Source organism: Melozone crissalis, unplaced genomic scaffold, assembly GCF_028551555.1.
Source record: "Melozone crissalis strain CALT ecotype California unplaced genomic scaffold, PUWL_Pcris_2 ptg000002l_1, whole genome shotgun sequence".
NCBI lineage: Eukaryota > Metazoa > Chordata > Aves > Passeriformes > Passerellidae > Melozone > Melozone crissalis.
Window position 1 is genome coordinate 11,415,910 of NW_026535780.1, and position 18,662 is coordinate 11,434,571.

Genomic DNA, 18,662 nt, shown 5'->3' on the forward strand with positions numbered 1-18,662 from the left:
GGCGGGACTCCCGGCTGCCAGGGCGGGGCCGGAAGCAGCGGCGGCGGCTCGGCCGAATTCGGTGGCGCCACGTCTGGCTCGGGTTCCCCTCCGTGACCGGGCGGCGGGAGTGGCTGAGCCCTCGTCTCTTCTCTTCTTCAGCGGCCGGTTCGCAGAGAGGCCTGGGCGGCGGCCAGGCACGGCTGCATCATGTCGGACCTGGGGGACTGGTTCCGAAGCATCCCTCTGATCACGCGCTACTGGTTCGCTGGCTCCATCGCGGTTCCGCTCGTGGGCAAGCTGGGCCTCGTCAGCCCCGTCAACCTTTTCCTCTGGCCTGACGCCTTCATCCACCGCTTCCAGGTAGGGCCCGCACTACCGCTCCCGGCGTGCCCCGCGGCGCCCGCACAGTAGCTCGCTGTGACTCTCTGCGCGCGGGGCCTTCTGGGAGTTGTAGTGCGCGGCAACGCTGTGGGGCCTCGCTGGGGCTACGCGCAGGGCTGGCCGCTCCCCCGGCTCCGCGGCCGCGCTGGAGGCGCCGTGCACCGAGACAGCGCCCAGGGGTGACCGGGGAGAGCAGAGCCACTCCGGCGGGAGTGGAGCCGCCTTCCCGCTCCACCTGTACAGGGCCTGCGGGCACGGCACCGCGTAAATCCGGGCCCAGCCCGCAGGCCCCCACCGCGGTGACGGGCTGCGCGTCCCTGCCAGCGTGACAGGAGCAGGGCTGCTGCCCCTGGCAGCTCTGTAGTTTGTGTTGTGCCTCATCCTGGTGTGGTTTTCCTACAGTTTTTGTGGGAGTTGTTCTGGTGGGCACTGGTTGTTGCACTAAGGAGCGCTGTGGCTACAGGTGACTTGCCAGCTCTGTGTCATCGTGTGGCCGTGGCTTTGGGAGCTGTAACTCTGGGCTTACAGGGTGGGCAAACATCCCGGGCTGCAGCTGGCCCGGGAGGGTTTGAGGCAGAGCTACAGGAGAGACATGGAGCTCCTGGGCTGGGTACAGCACGGGTGACAGAGGGGATCAAGGAACTGGAGCAGCTCTGATGAGGAATGGCTGAGGGCCTGCTCAGCTTCGAGGGGAGAGGACTGAGAGGGGACCTCAGCAGTTTCTATAAGTAGCACAAGGGAGGTGCCAGAAGATGGACAAATGCAAAGGGCAGAAACTGATGCACGGGAGGCTCCACCTGACCTGGGTGTCCATGCACTGGAACAGACTGGTCAGGGAGGCTGTGCAATCTCCCTTGCTGGAGTTATTCAAGAGCTGTCTGAGTGCAGTCCTGGGTCTCGTGCTCTAGAATGACTGAGAATGCTTGAGCAGGGAGGTGCCCAGATCACCCACTCTGGTCCCTTTTAACGTGACATATTCTGTGATTCTGTAATGGAGTGCATTTGCACCTGGTTTGGAGTTTGGAGAAACTTCTGTTTGGGACTGTCAACTTCTGTGCCTGTATATGCTCCATGTAAACTAACAGCTGATGCCTTGAGGTGTCAGACATGCAGTGTTTCTGGGTGCAATAGCAGTATCAAAAGTGGTCTCAAACTGGACATATTTTTCCTTGCACTGTGAGGTTACAGGTTCAGTGTTGGGGGAACCCACTCATTGGAGGAGTTCAAAACAAAGAGAAAATATTTCAATTTTAAAATTTCTGTTATATCATCTCATTGTATCTTCACTAAAGAAAGAAAAAGAAATTTAAAGCCATGACTCTCTCTGTACCTTGATTCATGTATTGTTCACGAAACTGAGTAGCATAAATGACTGGTTTTTCCTCTACTCCTGTTATTCCTTATTGAACTGTGATGTTCAGGATCCTAATACTCAGTTTGGAAATGTTGCTGCTTAAAGAGCTCATTCATGAATGACCAGATATTTTCCATCCTTGCTACGTGCTGCCATGCAGTGTGCCCAATGTTCCTAGCTGGGAGACTGTCCCAGAGCAGATCCCCAATGCTCAGAGCAGCACGTGCTGGCTGGAATGGTACACCAAAGGCTGTGCATTCTTTGGCCTCTGTTCAGCAGGGAAGAATGGGTTTTGTATGGCTGGTTTTTAAACAGGGTAGCATCCTTGCCAGTGAATCTCTTCTGCACTGCATTAAAGGCTCACTGCTGCAGAGATGCTGTGGAAAGCAGTTTGCAAAGTTGTGTGTTGTTTCTGGTTTGCTTACCAGATTGAAAGAGAACACCACAACTGGAAAAGCTGCTGAAGCAAGAACAATCAATACCTGGGCTATTTTTAATCTTCTTCTTGATGTTCCAAGTTTTCATTCATTATCAAGTAATGAATGTAAACAAAAAGCCTGTGCACATGAGTTCATTCTGCAGTTTATAAACAGATCTTTCTCTTTTGATCTGCACAGATCTGGCGGCCGATAACGGCAACTTTCTTCTTCCCAGTGGGCCCTGGAACGGGATTTCTCTACTTGGTGAATTTGTATTTCTTGTATCAATATTCCTCACGACTAGAAACAGGTATGTTGGCCATTAAACTGTATGCACCTGCTGAACCCTGCCTGGAGTGATAAGAAATGGCTCATTTCTATGCCAGCTTATGTTGGTCAGCATGAAACTGCTCTGAAAACTGATTTTCTGTGGCTTCCTCCTTCCCTTTGGCCATTTAGGATCTGAACTTTTTATTAGCTTCAGTAGGAGGGCCTGGTGCTTGCTTTTAGTTGCTGGATTTAAGGAAGCAAGTGAGACAGATTAAAAGATGATGTTTACCTCTGGTTTTTTGTATCCATTGGGAGAAAATAACATCAGTTTCTTCTTAATAGGGGTGCTTATTTGTGTTATTCTGTTGTCTGTGTTGAATTGAGAGATACCTCCTTCAAAGGAAGTCTACCCCTCTGCCAGATATGTGGAAAAGTTAAGAGACTAGAAGGGTTTTCAGTTAAGGGAGAAAATTAAGTGGAAAAAAAGGAGATCAGATAATAGATCATTTCTCTCAAACAAAGGGCTTGTTGGTACAAGGTAGCTTCAAAACTGGTTTCCTTTTGCACTGCCTAGTTTATTAAACCTAGACAAAAATTGGTTCAACTGACATAAATATATTTGCAAAGCCAGACTCCTCCTGAAAGCCTTTGTGAACAAGAATTTCAGTGTCATTCCAATGGAGTCTAGAACTGATGGTGTAAAGGGGAATGCATTGGGAAGTGATGTTGGGAAGTCCCAAGAGAGAGGAGATCCCTGGTAGTCTTAAGAAGAATGGTAGGGAAGGGCAGGAGTGGTGCCAGACTGTATTTGGTTGTTTCTTAGTGAAAGTTAAATACTGGTTTAATAGCTACAAATGATTCCTACTTCCTTTTGAGCCTGTCTGCAGTAGTTTATGAGCACATGAGAGTGCTCACAGTTCTGACTGGGCAAAGGTAGGTGTAGTAGGAGTTCCTGGTTAATTATGCAAATTAAGGGACCTCACTGCTTGTAGATATACTCACAAAATGCTCTGGTTGTTTGTGCTGTGGCACAGATCTCATGAAAGGGAGTAAATTTCTGCTGTACAACAGATCTGGATTTTGAAACCGGGAAGTCATCTGTGTTGTTTGAACCAATGCATTTCTTTTATATTAGTCATTTTTCTGGTATAAATGAAATCCTTGGTTAGGTTGGCCCTTTATCTGAAAAAGGCCTCAGTCCTTCTGTAGTTGGAAAATACATAAGTTGCTGATAGTGTTTACAGGTGGAAGTTTGCATTGGTCTGTGCCTCCTTTTGTCTGTGAAACTGAGAAAGTGAAACTGCTGTTTTCAGCATTGTGCATGGGTTTTGAGCATACACTGCTGCTGCCTGCCAGCTTCAAATTTAGCTGTCAGAAATACCAGTATGGTTTTGTGCTGTGCTTGTGCTTTCCTAACAGCCTGACCTGTGACTTCCAAAGGAAAGGGAGATTGGTGTGTTTTTGTTTTGCTTTGGCTGGAGGAGAGCATAGCAAATATCAACAGAGTAAGCAGAATGTGCAGAGTTCCCTCCCCAGCTGTGTGAAGGATGAGATTTTTGTGAATTAAGGGTCTGCAGCTCTTCCAGATGATTGCATTATACCCTGGGCCCCATGGAAGGACCTGTGGGGTAGAGCTCACCCCAAACCTGTGCTGAGCTCTCTGGCGGTTTGTAATTCAATTCCCTCAGATGTTCATGGAAAAGTCAACTTCAGTGGTTTGTCTAATACTCTCATTAGCAATCTCCTAGATAATGAGAAGGGAAAAAATTGAGAAGAAGAATAATAATAGCTTTGATTTCTTCCAGTTTTGGAAGGATTCCTGAGCTGGCCTTTCTACAGCCTTAGTCAGCTTCTTCTCTTTATTTGTTTCTATTTGTTGTACAGCAACAGTGAGGAAAAAACCTTCAGTTTCTGTAGTTTTACAACATTAAAACTTTCTGATATATTTTTCTAAATACTTTTTTTTTCCTGTCATGCAATTTGCATGGCTGACCTTAAACAATAAAACTGGTATTTTAGTAATTATGTTTTGCATAGGCTATTCTAATGCTTAAAAGTAGATTTTCCTGCCTGGGTTTATATGAAAGTTGGTGGAAGTCTTGCATAGATGCTGAGGTCTCTGTCAGCCTTTTGCCACAGTTGGTGGGAGTGAGAGCCTCAGCTTTTCATGTTTGCAAGGAATTGCTACAGGGTTGTTTTTTAGTACTTGTCTCTGTCAGGTCTCAAACTCAACTGAGCATCTAAAGATCATTTCACTTTATATGACCTGCAGGGAATGCTACTCTATTATTTTTATTTCCAGTGTCCTGAAAAAAATGACACACATTTGGAATGGTGAATTAGACAAGCAGCACAGCTTAGAAGGAACAGAGTGTGCTGCACATGTGTACCCTCCTTGTCATGTGTGCTGATTTTTTGTGGAGTATGAAAACCATTGCATCTCTTGAGGCTGATGAGATGATGCAAAGAGGATGCAATTTGCCTAAGTGAGGGCTGGTTTTCACATGACTCACTCATTAAACTTGGTAGTTCTGCTTTTGCTGTGCACGTGTATTTCCTAATTCTGTGCTTCTAACCTGCAGTTTCATATGAACAATGGGGTCCAACTCCATTTTTGAAGTCTTATGTAGTTAAAAGTACTTATCTCCAGAGTCAGTGTGTTCTTTTTAAAGTATTGACACTGCTTGTGTTCTAATGCAGTAGGCTGAATGTCTTATTTTTCAGCCTGTAGGTTGTTCTATTTTAAGGCTTTTTAAAATTTAAAAAATACTCATAGACCACAGAGTACATGCAAAGCAGCTGTTATTAACTGAGCTTTCTTAGACTCTGAATAATAAAAGTTGTCCTAATTTTTAATCAAAATTGTAGTGCCTTTGATGATTCAAAATTATTCTTTTTATTTTCAGGGGCTTTTGATGGAAGGCCAGCAGATTACATGTTCATGCTCCTGTTTAACTGGATCTGCATTGTTGTATCCTTCTCATCATCAAACTTTGAGAAATATTTTGATTCTCTTGTTTCCACCTGAAGTATGCTCAAAGACCAGGACCTGTTTTATCAAGGAACAGTTTAAAAAAGTAGCAAATGTTCCCCTTGGAGTTTGTAGAGTTTGTAAGTGTGTAACCTTCCTGCAGAGGTAGCGAGTGGCTTGCAGGGAGAGCATTCAGTGATGTGCTCACACGAGTGTGCAGTGGGGACCTGAGCTCTGCCTCCACTGAGCTGAGCCCCTGCTGGGTGAGTGTCCCTGCTGCTGCCTGGGCTGCTCTGCTGAGCTCTCTTGGGTGGGCTGGCACTGAATTCAGTGTGTTCAAGCTGCCATGTGCAAAGAAGGGCTGATCTCTGCCATTCCCTGAAATGGAGAGAGCCTTTACCTGCTGGGTACAAGTATCTGAGTCTGTGAAAACAGTGTTGTGGTATCTTCACTGAGACAGCTTCCTGAAGAAGCTGGGCTTGTTGGTTTGGGAATGCTGGGAAACATTTTTATGGGCTGAGCTGTTGCACCTGAATTTTCTTTTAGATCTCGAATACAAAAGTGGGAGGAGTTGTTGATAAACAACAAATGGTTGTGCCACCATTCAGAGGGATCTTTAGAGGCTGGATAAATGGGCTGAGCAGGAATGAAGCTCAGCAAAGGGTAGTGCAGAGTCCTGCTCTTGGCAAGGAACAGCCTCAGGCACCAGGACAGAGCAGGGACTGACAAAGCAAAGCATCTTCCAGAAAAGGCCCGGGGTGTCCTGCTGGACACAAAGCTGACCACAAGCCAGCAATGTGCCATTTTGGCCAAAGTGGCCACCAGCCCCCTGGGCTGCCCTAGGCAGAGGATTGCCTGCAGGTTGAGGCAGGGATTGCTCCTCTCTGCTCAGCCTTTGAGAGATGTGTGGGGGCTGCACCCAGCTCTGGGTTCCCAGGTACAAGGAACCATTTAGTTTAAACCATTACCACTTGTCCTATTGCAAAAGGCCCTACTAAACATATTTGTCCCTCAACTCTTTCAGCCTTTCCCTAAAAGAGAGGTCTTCCATTCCTCCAGTACCTTGTGTGGCCTTCCTCTGGTCCCACCCCAACAGCTCCATGTCTTTTCTGCGCTGAGGGGGCTGGAGCTGAGCACTGAGTTCCACAAAATGAAGCAAGGAAATTCCATTTAAATATGAGAAGGACACACTGTAAGGGCAGTGAAGCACTGGCAGATTGGCAGGAGAGGGTGTGGAACCTCCATCCTTGGGGATGCTCCCTTTCTGTCTGTGCTCCTGCTGCCTCCTTGTAGCAATTTGCAGTGGCACAGCAGGTGGAAAAAAGGGAGGGGTGACATCAGTGTGAACCAGATTCCAGGGGAGCTGTGTGCAGAAATGCTTTATCAATGCATTATCTCTGGTTGCATTCCACTATGTGGAGGGAATTGCTGTTCCTGCCAGTCCTGTAGAGCCACAGCTGTAACAAGGAGCATTTAGTTACATTGTTAGGAAGATGAAGGTTGCCTTTATGATTGCAGGCTCTTGGCTGTGAGCATTTAATTAATGTAATTGTGACCTGACTTTCAAACTGGTCATTTAAAAGCTTCTAGTTGTTTGCTCTCTGTGTGATGTAAGGATCAACCTAGATGCATGATATGGGAAAATGCTGGGTGTCATTTTATATGTATTTATGATCTGCTAAAAGCATCCTGATCATATTAAAATCATTCAGAGATTATTTCTACTCAAAAGTTACTACAGCAGTTTCTTTGAGCTCCAAGGTGGGAGAAGAGTATTAAAAGCCTGCACTGATGCTGTTTAAGAAATTGCTTCTTTTCTATGACTCATTGGCAATATATTGGTATTTTTTAATGATCTGGTATTTCTTTTGTTAGAAAACCAAAATGTCAAGGTTAAACTAATGAAGGAATCCAGTTGTTAAACTTTAATGTGCCTTTATGCAAGGACTGATGGAGTCTGTAGCTGGCCAGTTTCATCAGGGAGGAAAAGCCAGTGCACCCATCAGCCCTTGGGGTAATGACTTGAGGTGGGCACCTGAAAGGCTGCCAAAAAGCAGTTATTGAAACAAGGTTTGTACATCTTGAGATCATTGGAAATTTTAACCTAAAACAGTGTAGTATTAATTCTGAATATTAAAAATCTTTGCACGTGTGTTCTGTGTGTCTGCAGCTTTTTATTGTTGTAGTCTGTCAGGTTTTTCTGCATTTTCCTTCATGGTGCAATGACAGATAACTGGCTTGGTGATGGACATGCAGGTAAGTGTGGTGCAGTTTCTTAGATAATAATTTTACACAACTTTATGACTGCTTGATGACTTTATAGAGAGCATTATTGACTTAACTGCAGAACATAGTTAAGCTAGGCTGTTCAGATGATATCAGAATGGACTGCTGTGTGTGTATTGGTAATTTTTCAGATTGGGTTAGCCTCAGCTGAAGGCACAAGCTTGGATCTAACCTAGTTAGGGAGCCAGGAAGTACAAATGGTGTCTTTGTGCAGTCAGGAAGTGCTTAGACTTCTACTAAAATGGACACAAGATGTCACCTATGCACTATTTATTTTAATGAATGTGGATCTGGTTTCTTATTTTGCTATTTAAAAATGATTCTTGGGTTTATTAATCTTCTCAAATTTACTTCAGTATGCCTTTTACTTGCCAACAGAAGATTTTTTGGTGAAAAATACAGCTTCAGTTTGAGACCAGAACTGTGAACTACAAAATCCTCACAGGAATGATTAAGATAGTGGTCTTCAGAACTGGTTTCAGTGAAATAATTCTTATCTCCCCAAATACTAAGGGTGAAAATTGGGAAGTGTGTTTTGGACACAACAGAGTGTCAGATAAATGCATGTCTTCAGTCTGCCTCTGCTGTTCTCATCTTCATCTGTCTCCAGCACACAAAGACTGCACCAGTATCTGTAGTATTCCATACAGATACTGGTACAGATTCCATACAGATACAGAATTATTATTAGCATTTATTAGATCACTTCTCTGGCTCCCTGGTAGACAAAACCAGTGATCATGCATCTCTGGTCTGGAGTGAATTGTGTCAAGGGCTGTCCATAACTTTATACTTACACTTTTCTGTGGGGAAGAAACCACAGATTTTTGAAAAGCATGCTGGACTTACCCACACATTATACCAATTTTATACTGATTGTGTTGATTTGTATATTTTTAAAGAGGTACTTAATTTTTTTATCTGCATACAAAGTACTGATTAAAGAAGAATCAGTTTTTTGATAAAAAAGTGTGTTTTTTCTTAAAAATAAGAGGATTTTTACTTGTTTTGAAGTTCAAAAGACAGAGTAGGATAGCTAGGCCTCTATTCCTAAATCAAATGTGTTCAGATATTAGATATTGCTTTAAGTAAAATAAAAAGGGTTTTAATAAAAGCTTTAAATAAGACTCTTGTGTGGGGAGTCAGAGTGCACCATGGGGCTTGTGAAAGGCTGGATTGATGTATAATAGCAGCACCCCTGAAGGGATGAGTTTCAACCTCTTTTCCAAACCCAGGAGCTGGGTACAGCATTCAGCCAGTTCCTGGGAATGTTGCTGGTGCAGCCTGCCCTCAGCTCAGAAATCACAGATGGCTAAAGCAGTGCTTTGTGTTCTTTCACTAGAAACAGTCAATGGGCTAATGCAGAGTCAGTGTAGAGAAGTGTTTGAAACAACCCCTCTGCTCCTGGTGTGGAGCACGGGTCACTCCAGCTCTCCCAAGGCAGGTGATGCCCTGCAGTGGGGATTGAGGGCAGCACTTCCCCTGTGGGGCTGTCAGGAGCATGGGGACAGAGGTGGCAGCTGGATGGGTAACACTGCATCTGGCACATTTGGGGATGTTTGGGTTGGTGCCCTGAAGGGATTGTGGCACAGGGCTCCCTGCTGGAGGTGTGGGTAGAGCAGAGCTCCCTGCAGCTGCTCCTTCCCTTGGCACAGGTTGGAGCCCTTTGCTTTGGCATGGTCCTGCAAAGGAGAATTAGCAAGTAGGTTCTCCCCCTTCACTTTCTCAATAGTTTTTGAATAGATCCAGGACATGTATTGGATAAGATTCTGGGGCGATCTGAAAGGACTTTAGTGATGTACCATGCTTTCAAACCACTTCTGAAACACAGCTCCTCCTGCCCGAGTTTCTTGTGCTTCTGTGAAAATAATGGTAACTTTGTCTTTTTTAAACATTGCAGTTGCTGATGATTCCACTCATCATGTCAGTACTTTATGTGTGGGCCCAGCTGAACAGAGACATGATTGTGTCATTTTGGTTTGGAACAAGATTTAAGGTATGTCAGACAGTGTAGTGGAAAGATTTCTGGATGAGGGGCAAAATAGAAATATTTTCTCTTATAAAAAGTATCTTGTATTGTCACAGAGAATACTTCTTGAGATGCAGCAAAGACAAAGTTCATAGTCTTCCATGTGGTATCACTCAGTGTATCTCTACTGAAAAGATGTCCTGACAATTCATTGTTCTGAAAAAAAAGAAAAAGAATTTAGCCTGGATAAAAGATGAATGTAGTGACAAAATGTTGGTATTTAAATTTTTTTTTTTTTTTTTTCTGTGTGACCTTGGCTGTTTCTGTCAGACCTTGTAGAGAAGGCTCTTTTGATAATTTCTAGACCTTTGCAAAATCAAAAACTTTAGGACTTTGTTCCAGATGCAAACTTGCTGTGGAACATAGAGTTCAAAAGGCATGTTTGCTTATAATATTTGAATGAGCATGTTTTATCTAAAAATGTTAGTGGTTGCTCAGTTTGGACTGACCTTTTTAGGTTGAATCTGCTTAAATTAATAGATCAGGACCAGTGTAATGCCTAAAGGATTGAGATTATGATCATGCTTTATAGTGCAGTGGGAAGTTGAGAGCAGGTTTACATCCTTAATTTGTACTTATTCTCTCCACTGCATTCTTTTCCAGGCCTGTTACCTTCCATGGGTTATTCTGGGATTCAACTACATCATTGGTGGATCGTATGTATTTACTTCTATGGCCAATTTGAAGTTGTAAAAGCTTTTACAGCTATTTAACTTGCTGCTGAATTTAGGAGTGATATTAAAATAAGAAGGTTCAAGCTGTATAATCTGACTGATAATGCTCAGTGTCACATGGTGGTCATTAACATAAAAGCAAAGAGGAGATGTGCATGTGAGAATAGAGAATAGAATGGAGGTGAGGGGAGAGCAATTTGGTGTATTTTCTAGAGAGAGTTTGGTGTATTTTCTGGTAATTCCATGCATTAGGCCTTCTCCATACTAAGAAAGTAACACACTCTAAAATAAGATGTTATCCCCTGGAACCAGCCATTATTACTGGTTTTAGAAACAAGTTTAGCTTGACTCTGATAGTGCTGTTACTTCTTTCCCTCACAGACTTGTCCAACCTGATTTTTTTTTTTCAGTTTGTTAAACAAGGGAAAAAAGGCAATGAGCCCTCAATGTGCCATATTAGCAGTTGTTGAATTTTTTGCTCTCTCTTGTTTGTTGGGCTTTTTTTTGGCTAAACCCCTTGATGCAGAAATCCCCTCTGTGCACAGTGTGGGCCCCCTCACTGGGGCTCTGCATTGACTGGGGCCTCTTGGTGCCGCTGTAGCATAATTAGTGACAACAACAAGTTTGTGGTTGAGTTATAAAAGGAGGAGATAATACAGCAAAACCAAATTCCCTTTTCTGGCTGTGCCTCCTACTGACTCATCTGTCACTTGTGAAAACTGCCTGCTCTTAGCTACCTGCTGTTTCTATGCATGACAGAAGATACTCAAGGGCCTCCAGTCAGCAGTGCTTTCACAAAACTGGGAACAAAACAGTTCAGTGCAGCAGGAGACAGGCTGTCCAGTGAAAGCAGCAGTAACTTCTCTGGCTCTGCAGATGATTATTTTGGGCACTAATTGCTATACGATCCAATTCCCCAATGTAAACAAGTATTTAATTGTGTTTTCAATACAGAATGTAGAGAAGGCTGGGAAGGGAGGGTGGGACAGACTATTGATGTGTTAGACAGGAGGTTGGCCCTTCTAAAGAAGTGGCTGCAAAATGCTGAGGGAGGGAAAATTTTCTGTGTGTCACAACCCTGGCAAGGCCTGGTGGCAGGTGAACAGAAGATTGTCACTCATTTATTTTCATAGAAGACAGTGTGTGAAACCATTCTTTCTTTTGGTTTACAGAGTCATCAATGAGCTGATAGGAAATCTGGTTGGACACCTGTATTTCTTCTTAATGTTTAAATATCCAATGGATTTGGGAGGAAGGAATTTCCTGTCCACACCTCAGTTCCTGTAAGCTGACTTAATTCTTTACATCACTATTTGTTTAGTCCAATTTTTTGTATGGTTCATCAAACATGTTGATGGTGGGATCATAAAGTGTAAAATACTTTGCCAAGTCAATCTTCTACAGACTCTCATACTGACTGAGCTGGTGAGTCATAAAAAATATTGAGTTTCTTGTAAATGGCCCATATGAGAGTTCTTTGTTGCCCCTTGGGTTGGCTTATGCCTTTACCCACTCTTAAGAGTGAGAATAAATGTCATAGCTTTGCTGTTGAATTGAGCTGCAGTAAAGAGAACTCCCTAACAATTATCAGATGGTATATAAAAGAAATTTTATTCTGTAAATGATGTTTCTGTATCCCCATGTATTGTTATAGTAGCTACCAGTTCAGCAATGTTTGACAGTAATAGTCAGTTGTAGACTTGTGCAGGACTATAAATGATTCTCCTTTGCAGTCTGTATCAGTCACCCTCGCTGGGACTGCAAATCTTGGTTTTTGAGGTGCTGTTTCTTGAGGTATGTTCATTGTTTTGGCAATGAAATATTATGATCATAAGCCAAAGTTTATAGTTCAGTTGTCCTTGTCCACATAGTTTTGGGCTGCAAATACTCCTCTATCAAACTTTAGTCAGCAACTCAGTTAACCCTTTTTGTAGCATAAAGTGTTGAATTACAGTTATACTTTTTGTACAAGTTTCAATGAATAGGGGAGCTTTATATTCTGATTCTGTGCTTGCAAGCCCATCTGGTAAACCTAATTTTCCGTAAAGATTAGAAGACAAGGTTGTTTTTAAAAATGTCTTTAAAGGTGGTAACAGCTCTGAAAAGTGCCCTCAATATTGTTGGTTCTGTGCAATTCTCCTGTTACCATGCATGTCCCAGAGATGGAAGTTTCCCAGTATTTCCAATTGTCAGTGTGCTGAGAGCTTAGATTTGGAAAGAATTCTCTGAAATTCTACTGGGAAAAGCCAGTTTTATTGCAAAGTGTGTCAGCTAAGAGGAAGTGCCTGGAAAAGTAGAAAGCACAGCCTTGGCATTTCCCTGCAAGGTCCTGCTGTTTGTGTAACTCCTCCTGCTCTGCTCTGTCCTAGTTACCGCTGGCTGCCAAACAGGAGGGGAGGAGTGTCGGGCTTTGGTGTCCCTCCTGCCAGCATGAGAAGGGCTGCAGAAGATCAGCAGGGGGGTGGAAGACACAACTGGGGCCAAGGTTTCCGGCTGGGGGACCAGTGAGGAGCTCCTGCCCTTGGAAATCAGCAGCTCTTCGGTGTCAATTGGACGTGGAACCGACCGCTCCTGGTGCAGAGCGTGCTTAAGAACTGAGCTCTCTGCAGTACTCTTGGATTCAACTGATTAGAAAGAATGTTTCTGGTTCAAGAGCAAATTAAAAAGTCCAGAAGGAAAAAACATGTAGATCTTGCTCCAGGTTAGCCAGTAGTGTCCAGTGTGATTCTGCCATTAAAAATAAGCCTTCTTTATACAGTATTGTCTGTCACAACAGGATCCATTGGCTGTCCTGTTCCATGATGTGATGGAACAAGCCAGTGGTATTCTATCTTGCCTGGTATGTTAAAAGCTTTGTTGACCACAGTAAAGTAAGAATCTAGTGTGAGGCAGATGTCTCAAACAAGCCCCCAAGTTTAGGAAGCTGACTTTTTCCATAGCTGTGCTTAAGCCCCAGAGTCTTTGGAAACATTATTTAAATGATATCTCTCTGATGCATTCATAAAGCAAATTGCAAATGTTTCATTTCTGTTATTAAGCTGTGTTTTGAGCAGAGCTGTTTCTTGCCATGCAGCATTTGTTCTACCTGCTACATCATGGGCTGGGCAAGGCTAAGGGTTAGAGGGCTTTTGTTTGAAATGGCAATAACAGATACTCACAGAATCAAAATATCTGAGCTCTTCATGGCATGTTACAAGGCTTGTCCTGGTGAAACTGAAGTCTGGTATGTTTTTTTCCCCTCCAAATCCGTGAATTCTTGGCTTCAAGGTTTCTCTTTTGATTGCCAAATTGGGTAGCATAAATACTGCTTAAACTAGAAAATGTAACATTGTTGTGGTTAAGGGCACTGAGTGCAGCATTGTTTAACTGAATCTTCAGCTTTATCTTAAAAGCTTTAAGATGTCTAAGAATAAAAGCTGGAAATAATCATTTGCAGGGAGAAGATACAATATAACAGGTTACTGCAGGACTCTTTTATTGTCAAATAAGAAATTGCATACACTGTTTATTAGCATCTGTACTATTTTTGGTAAAAACGTTTGACATGGAAAAGGGAATGATTCTGTACAGTAGTTTTCCTTGCACTGGGTTCCCATGGGCAGAGCATGTGACTAAGATCCAGGAAGCTGTAATGCCAGCTTGTTACTGACTCTCTGCGTGCTCTTGAGCAAACTTCTTACTTATCTCAGTTTTCCCAGCTGTAAGGAGGACTCGTGCATGTCTCACAGCATTCTTACAGACAGCTGTCCCTGACTCCCTAGCTGGGAGCTGCTAGTGAGCAAGTAAGGCTTAGGTTTACATAAATAAATCCAACACTTAGCTAGGAACACAGTTACTCTAACCTTAACCAAGACTAAGTCAGAATGTAGTTGCTCACTTTTTGTTCTGCAGTCAGAGGAGGAAGAGCATTGTCACTAGGATAAATTTCAAGTCTGATGAATTGTCCTTTAGCATTTGTCTATTTTTTTACTGGGTAGGGTTAGGCACAGAAAGCTGTTCTGCCCCAACTTGGGTATCTCAGGTAATTCTAAGTAGGTGAAGTGAATCTGGGCTGATACATTTTTATTACTACTTTGTTTCTTCACTAAACTTGGGTTCTGAAGGTGTAAAAACTTGTAAATACTAAGTGATGCAAAGGTGAGTGGAAAATAAGCAGTTAGACTGGAAATTAAAAAGAAATGCATGTTCCATGTCTTCACTGCAACTCAGTTAAGTTGATTTGGCTCGTGGAGAATTGTAGAAACCTGGTAAGGATTATACTGTGTGCTTAAGTTTTAGAGGAACTTGGAGTTTAGAAATCACCTGCCATTTTTGTCTGTTTGGTGATGAGTTTTAAAGATGCTCTGGTCTCTTTCTTTGTGTAAAATGGTAGGTAGAAAAGAGGGGTGCAGTGTTGTAAATAAAGATTTATCCTTGACCAACAGCTGTTATTTGATGTGGACTGGCCTAGTCTGAGAATCATCATTTTGAGAGGAGTCTTTTTAGTCATAGGAATTTCACAGTCCCCAAAGCTTTTGTCTTCATTTTGAGTCAGGACCCAACTTTTAAGTGAAGATGCAATAGTTTGTGACTCAGTTAAACCCCTGGCACACTCAAACTGCAGAATATCTCTACAGAGGGCCCAAAGGAAGGCTTCAGTGAGAGAAAGCTCAGCAAAAGGCATTGTCTTGGCCCACTGCACTGCTGGGGTCTTGCTTTCTATTATGTCCTCCTTCTCTAAATTAAGAGGAAAAGGTTTGCAAGGAAAATAGACTTCTTATAAACCTTGATTAGCTTCTGAGCTGATTCAGGTCAATTTCTTTTGTTTATGGAAAGTTCACTTCAGAATTCCATATTACAAGCTCAGTTTGTTTGTTTCTCAGTTTGTCACCAGACCTGAACTGCTGTTTGTCCTCCCACACACATTAATAATGGCAGTCTCTTGTTAAAATGAGTACCTCCTTTCTTATTTTGTACAGATAATTTCCCTTTTTGTAATCAATTTTTGTTGGCAAAGTTTTAAATTAAAATTTTAATCTCTGTTACTGTCTTTGTTTTGCTAAATCATATTTCAGCTTAAGACAAGCCTTGTGATCTGCAGATCTATGGGTATTGTCTGAGAGCTGCACTGTGACACCACCTCCTGCTGTTGATAAAAGTACTCACAAAAAGGACCTGCTTTTAGGTGGGAATCTTGTCTTCTCTGATCAATTGCAAAATCATAAAGGGATTTTTTTTGTCTCAGTTTACATCATGAGGTTTGACAGACTGTGTCCTTCTGGGCTATTACCATTTTACAGCTGTTTTTTATATACTTGATTATCAGTTCTTTGTCATCTGGGAGAAAGCATCCTTCTACATACCCTCAAACTTTGTGGGATTGATACAGATCACTTACTTTTCCAGAGGTAAGCTTGGAATTCTGCAGTTCCCTCTGTCCAGACTGATGTGCACAGCTGCCAGAATCCTTTTGAGGCTCCTACTGTAGCTGATTTGGTGATGGACACTGGGCATCCTCTGACTCTTCAGCTTTCATCTGACTGCACTTTTCCTGTTTGTTACCACAGTGGCTTCAAGGAAAACCATGGACTTGGTACATAAAGCACTGTATGAATTAGTTGTGCTCCTTGTCCTGGACAGGCTGGGTCCATACTAAGTAAAGAGCATGACAAGTGTGTGCCTTTTGATTTTGCTCCAGCTGCATAAAGAGTCAGCAGAAGAGCCAAGAATATGAAATCAAATGTTTCATCTGTCATTCCTGTCACTTCATCTTGGCAACAGCTCCTCTCTCAGCACAGCTCAGTGATGTGGTGTTCCAGTGACTTAATAAGAAATTATCTGTTGTCATCCAATGGTTGCACTAGGAAAACTGAGAGCCTTTCATTTTCAGGGGAGCATGTTGGTTGCACTGCAACATGAGATTCTTTCTGTGTTTATGTATCCCTGTGTACCTTACCAGGGAGGAAGATTGCTTTGCCTTGGGGCTTCAGGTCGTGAGCTGGAGAGATACACTCCAGTTTACAGTTTGAAGCTTCTGATACAAGAAGTCACTTTGTAATGACTTTGTTATCCTGTTCTGCATCCATAAATGAAGATGATTCATCCTCTCCCTTGTTCTGTGCTAGACTTAGGATGATGGATCCATCTGTACTTGTATAATATGACAGAGCACTAATTTTGGTGACGATGTTCTTAGCATTGCTATTGCCTGCATTAGTAAATGGATTTTCTTGTTCTAAGCATCCCTAGATACTTATTTTGCCATGGATGATAGTAACAGTGTGAAGTTCAGAATTGAGTCTGTTGTCATGATTTGATTAATTAAGCTAAATACTGTAATATGTGCATATTAAGCAGAAGTACTTACATCTACAAGGTGATGATGTGCTGTTCTCTAGAATTGAAAAGATGAGAACACTTCAGCTGCTTGTGTTTTTCAAGCACACTGTTCAGGTGATGAAAGGAATTCCATTTGCAGCCATGGCTCACCCTTTCATCATCTGGAACAGGATCTAGGAGTGATTGCACTACTTGGCAGCACAAGTGCATGAAAGAGCTGTGGGATGTTGGCAAGGCCTGTGCAGACTCTTGTTGATGTTGACTGGCGGGGGGAGGGGGAAAGTGATGATGAAACCCTAATTCTGGTGCTTCTTTTTTTTTTTTTTTTAATTTTGCTCCCTCTCCAAAGAGCAAAGCACTTCCAAAATGCCAGTGGAATCAAATCAGATTTTAAGGCCACGTTTCTCTTGACTGCCAGACTAATCCTAGCCCTTTGTGATGAGCATCATTGCCACTGGAGGTAATGTTCAACATCAAAACCACTGGAAGTTATCTTCTTGCATCTGAATATTTACAATTATTTCTTAAGAGGATGTGTGTATTTAGTCCTTGGACTGGGTGTGGACTAAAGGACAGCAGGTGGATCTGTCTGTTAATGGTTTCATTGACTTGTCTTTGCCCCTGGAGGTGTGGGGATGCCTGTGCCAACCCTTGAGCTTGTCAAGCTGCTTGGCCTCTTCACACTACAGAGTTCAGGTCACCTTGTGGCATTGAGTTAAATGGAGGAAGTTTCTTTGCAGTTTGTTTCCCTTTGGTTTCAAGTTGGTGTACCAGTTAGCCCTTCCCAATGAACCCAGGCTAGTTTGTAGTTAACCCTAAGAGACCCCTCAGTCTCTTTTAGAATCAGAGCTCCCTCACCTGCTCCATCTGGAAAGGCTTTTTAAGCACTTGTCTTCCTTAAGAGTGACTGGCCTGGCTCTGCTCAGTGCTGCTGCTGTGAGAGCTGCCCTGGGCCCTGGGTGTGGAGAGGGCACAGGAAGGGTTGGGCTGCAGGGCTGCTGCAGCCCATGGAGTGCCCCTCCTGCACTGGTTCCTATAGAACAGATGCTCTTGGATCAGTGCAATCCAACTGCTTCAGCTCCTGGTGCTGCTGCAGGTGTGCTCATAGCCCCAGGCTGTGGGGAACAGGTTCTGTGATGGAGAAATGCAATTTGGGTCACATGGTGGCTTCTTTTTATTTTTTGGGAAAGCAGTATGGTGTTGGTGTATGAATGAGGTAGAGAAGCCTAAGGTACTGTTTCTCAAGTGAAAAAATATTTTTAATCAGGTAGGGATCTGAAGTTGCTGAGAAGTTGTATTTTAAACTGGACTTGAAAATGGTAAAGAAAAGCATTAATTAGGGATTGTATTCATTGATCAAAGAATGTTTTTCAAAGTGCTTTTTTATGTCCCATATGGGCTCAGAAAGTGCAGTCTCCATTCAGACTGCAAAGAAAAGCAACACCTGTCTCTGTCCTCCTCCTGAATCCCTAACCCCACAGAAGGAGGAGGGCAAAGGGAGACCCTGCTCAGTATTTATTGGTACCCCCAGCTGGTCTCAGGGATGTGCCTTTGGCTGGAAGGGATCCTTGATTGTGTGCCTGTTACAGCCCTTGCCTGTCTGTTTAAGCAATTGTCCATTGACTGAACTGCCTGTGCTTACTGCTATAAGAATTTAAGCAACTGCAGAAAGAAAATGGCATGTGTGTGCCTTGGGCATTGGCCTTGCTTGCTTTAGGGGTTTAATCTAAGAAGTTAACTTTAACTAATGTTAATGTTTTGGTATTTTCACTCTAGAGCTTTTGCATACAGAATAATTTTCTTAAAATCTGATTCAAAGCTCAGCTGCTAGAGGGTTTGGGGTTTTGAATGTATAAATGTCTAGGAAAGTTAATCTTGTCATGTTTTCTGCTCTGTCTCGCTTTTCTTCCCCAAGGTATGTAAGATCAAAATCCAATTAATGTTGGAAGAGGAAAGCAAAGATTCTGAGGCAGCTTCA

The 18,662-nt window shown here is 43.0% G+C and overlaps 1 protein-coding gene across 1 annotated transcript; it reads left to right on the forward strand.

The window, feature by feature from the left end:
• The first annotated feature begins 26 nt into the window (after positions 1 to 26).
• On the forward strand, positions 27 to 15,390 carry DERL1 (derlin 1). The gene is made up of 8 exons (XM_054283374.1): positions 27 to 342; positions 2,335 to 2,446; positions 5,313 to 5,377; positions 7,607 to 7,633; positions 9,564 to 9,659; positions 10,296 to 10,348; positions 11,539 to 11,649; positions 12,736 to 15,390. Exons 1-8 carry the CDS (start codon positions 190 to 192, stop codon positions 12,872 to 12,874), a joined length of 756 nt encoding a protein of 251 aa, XP_054139349.1. The 5' UTR covers positions 27 to 189; the 3' UTR covers positions 12,875 to 15,390.
• Positions 15,391 to 18,662: the final 3,272 nt, after the last annotated feature.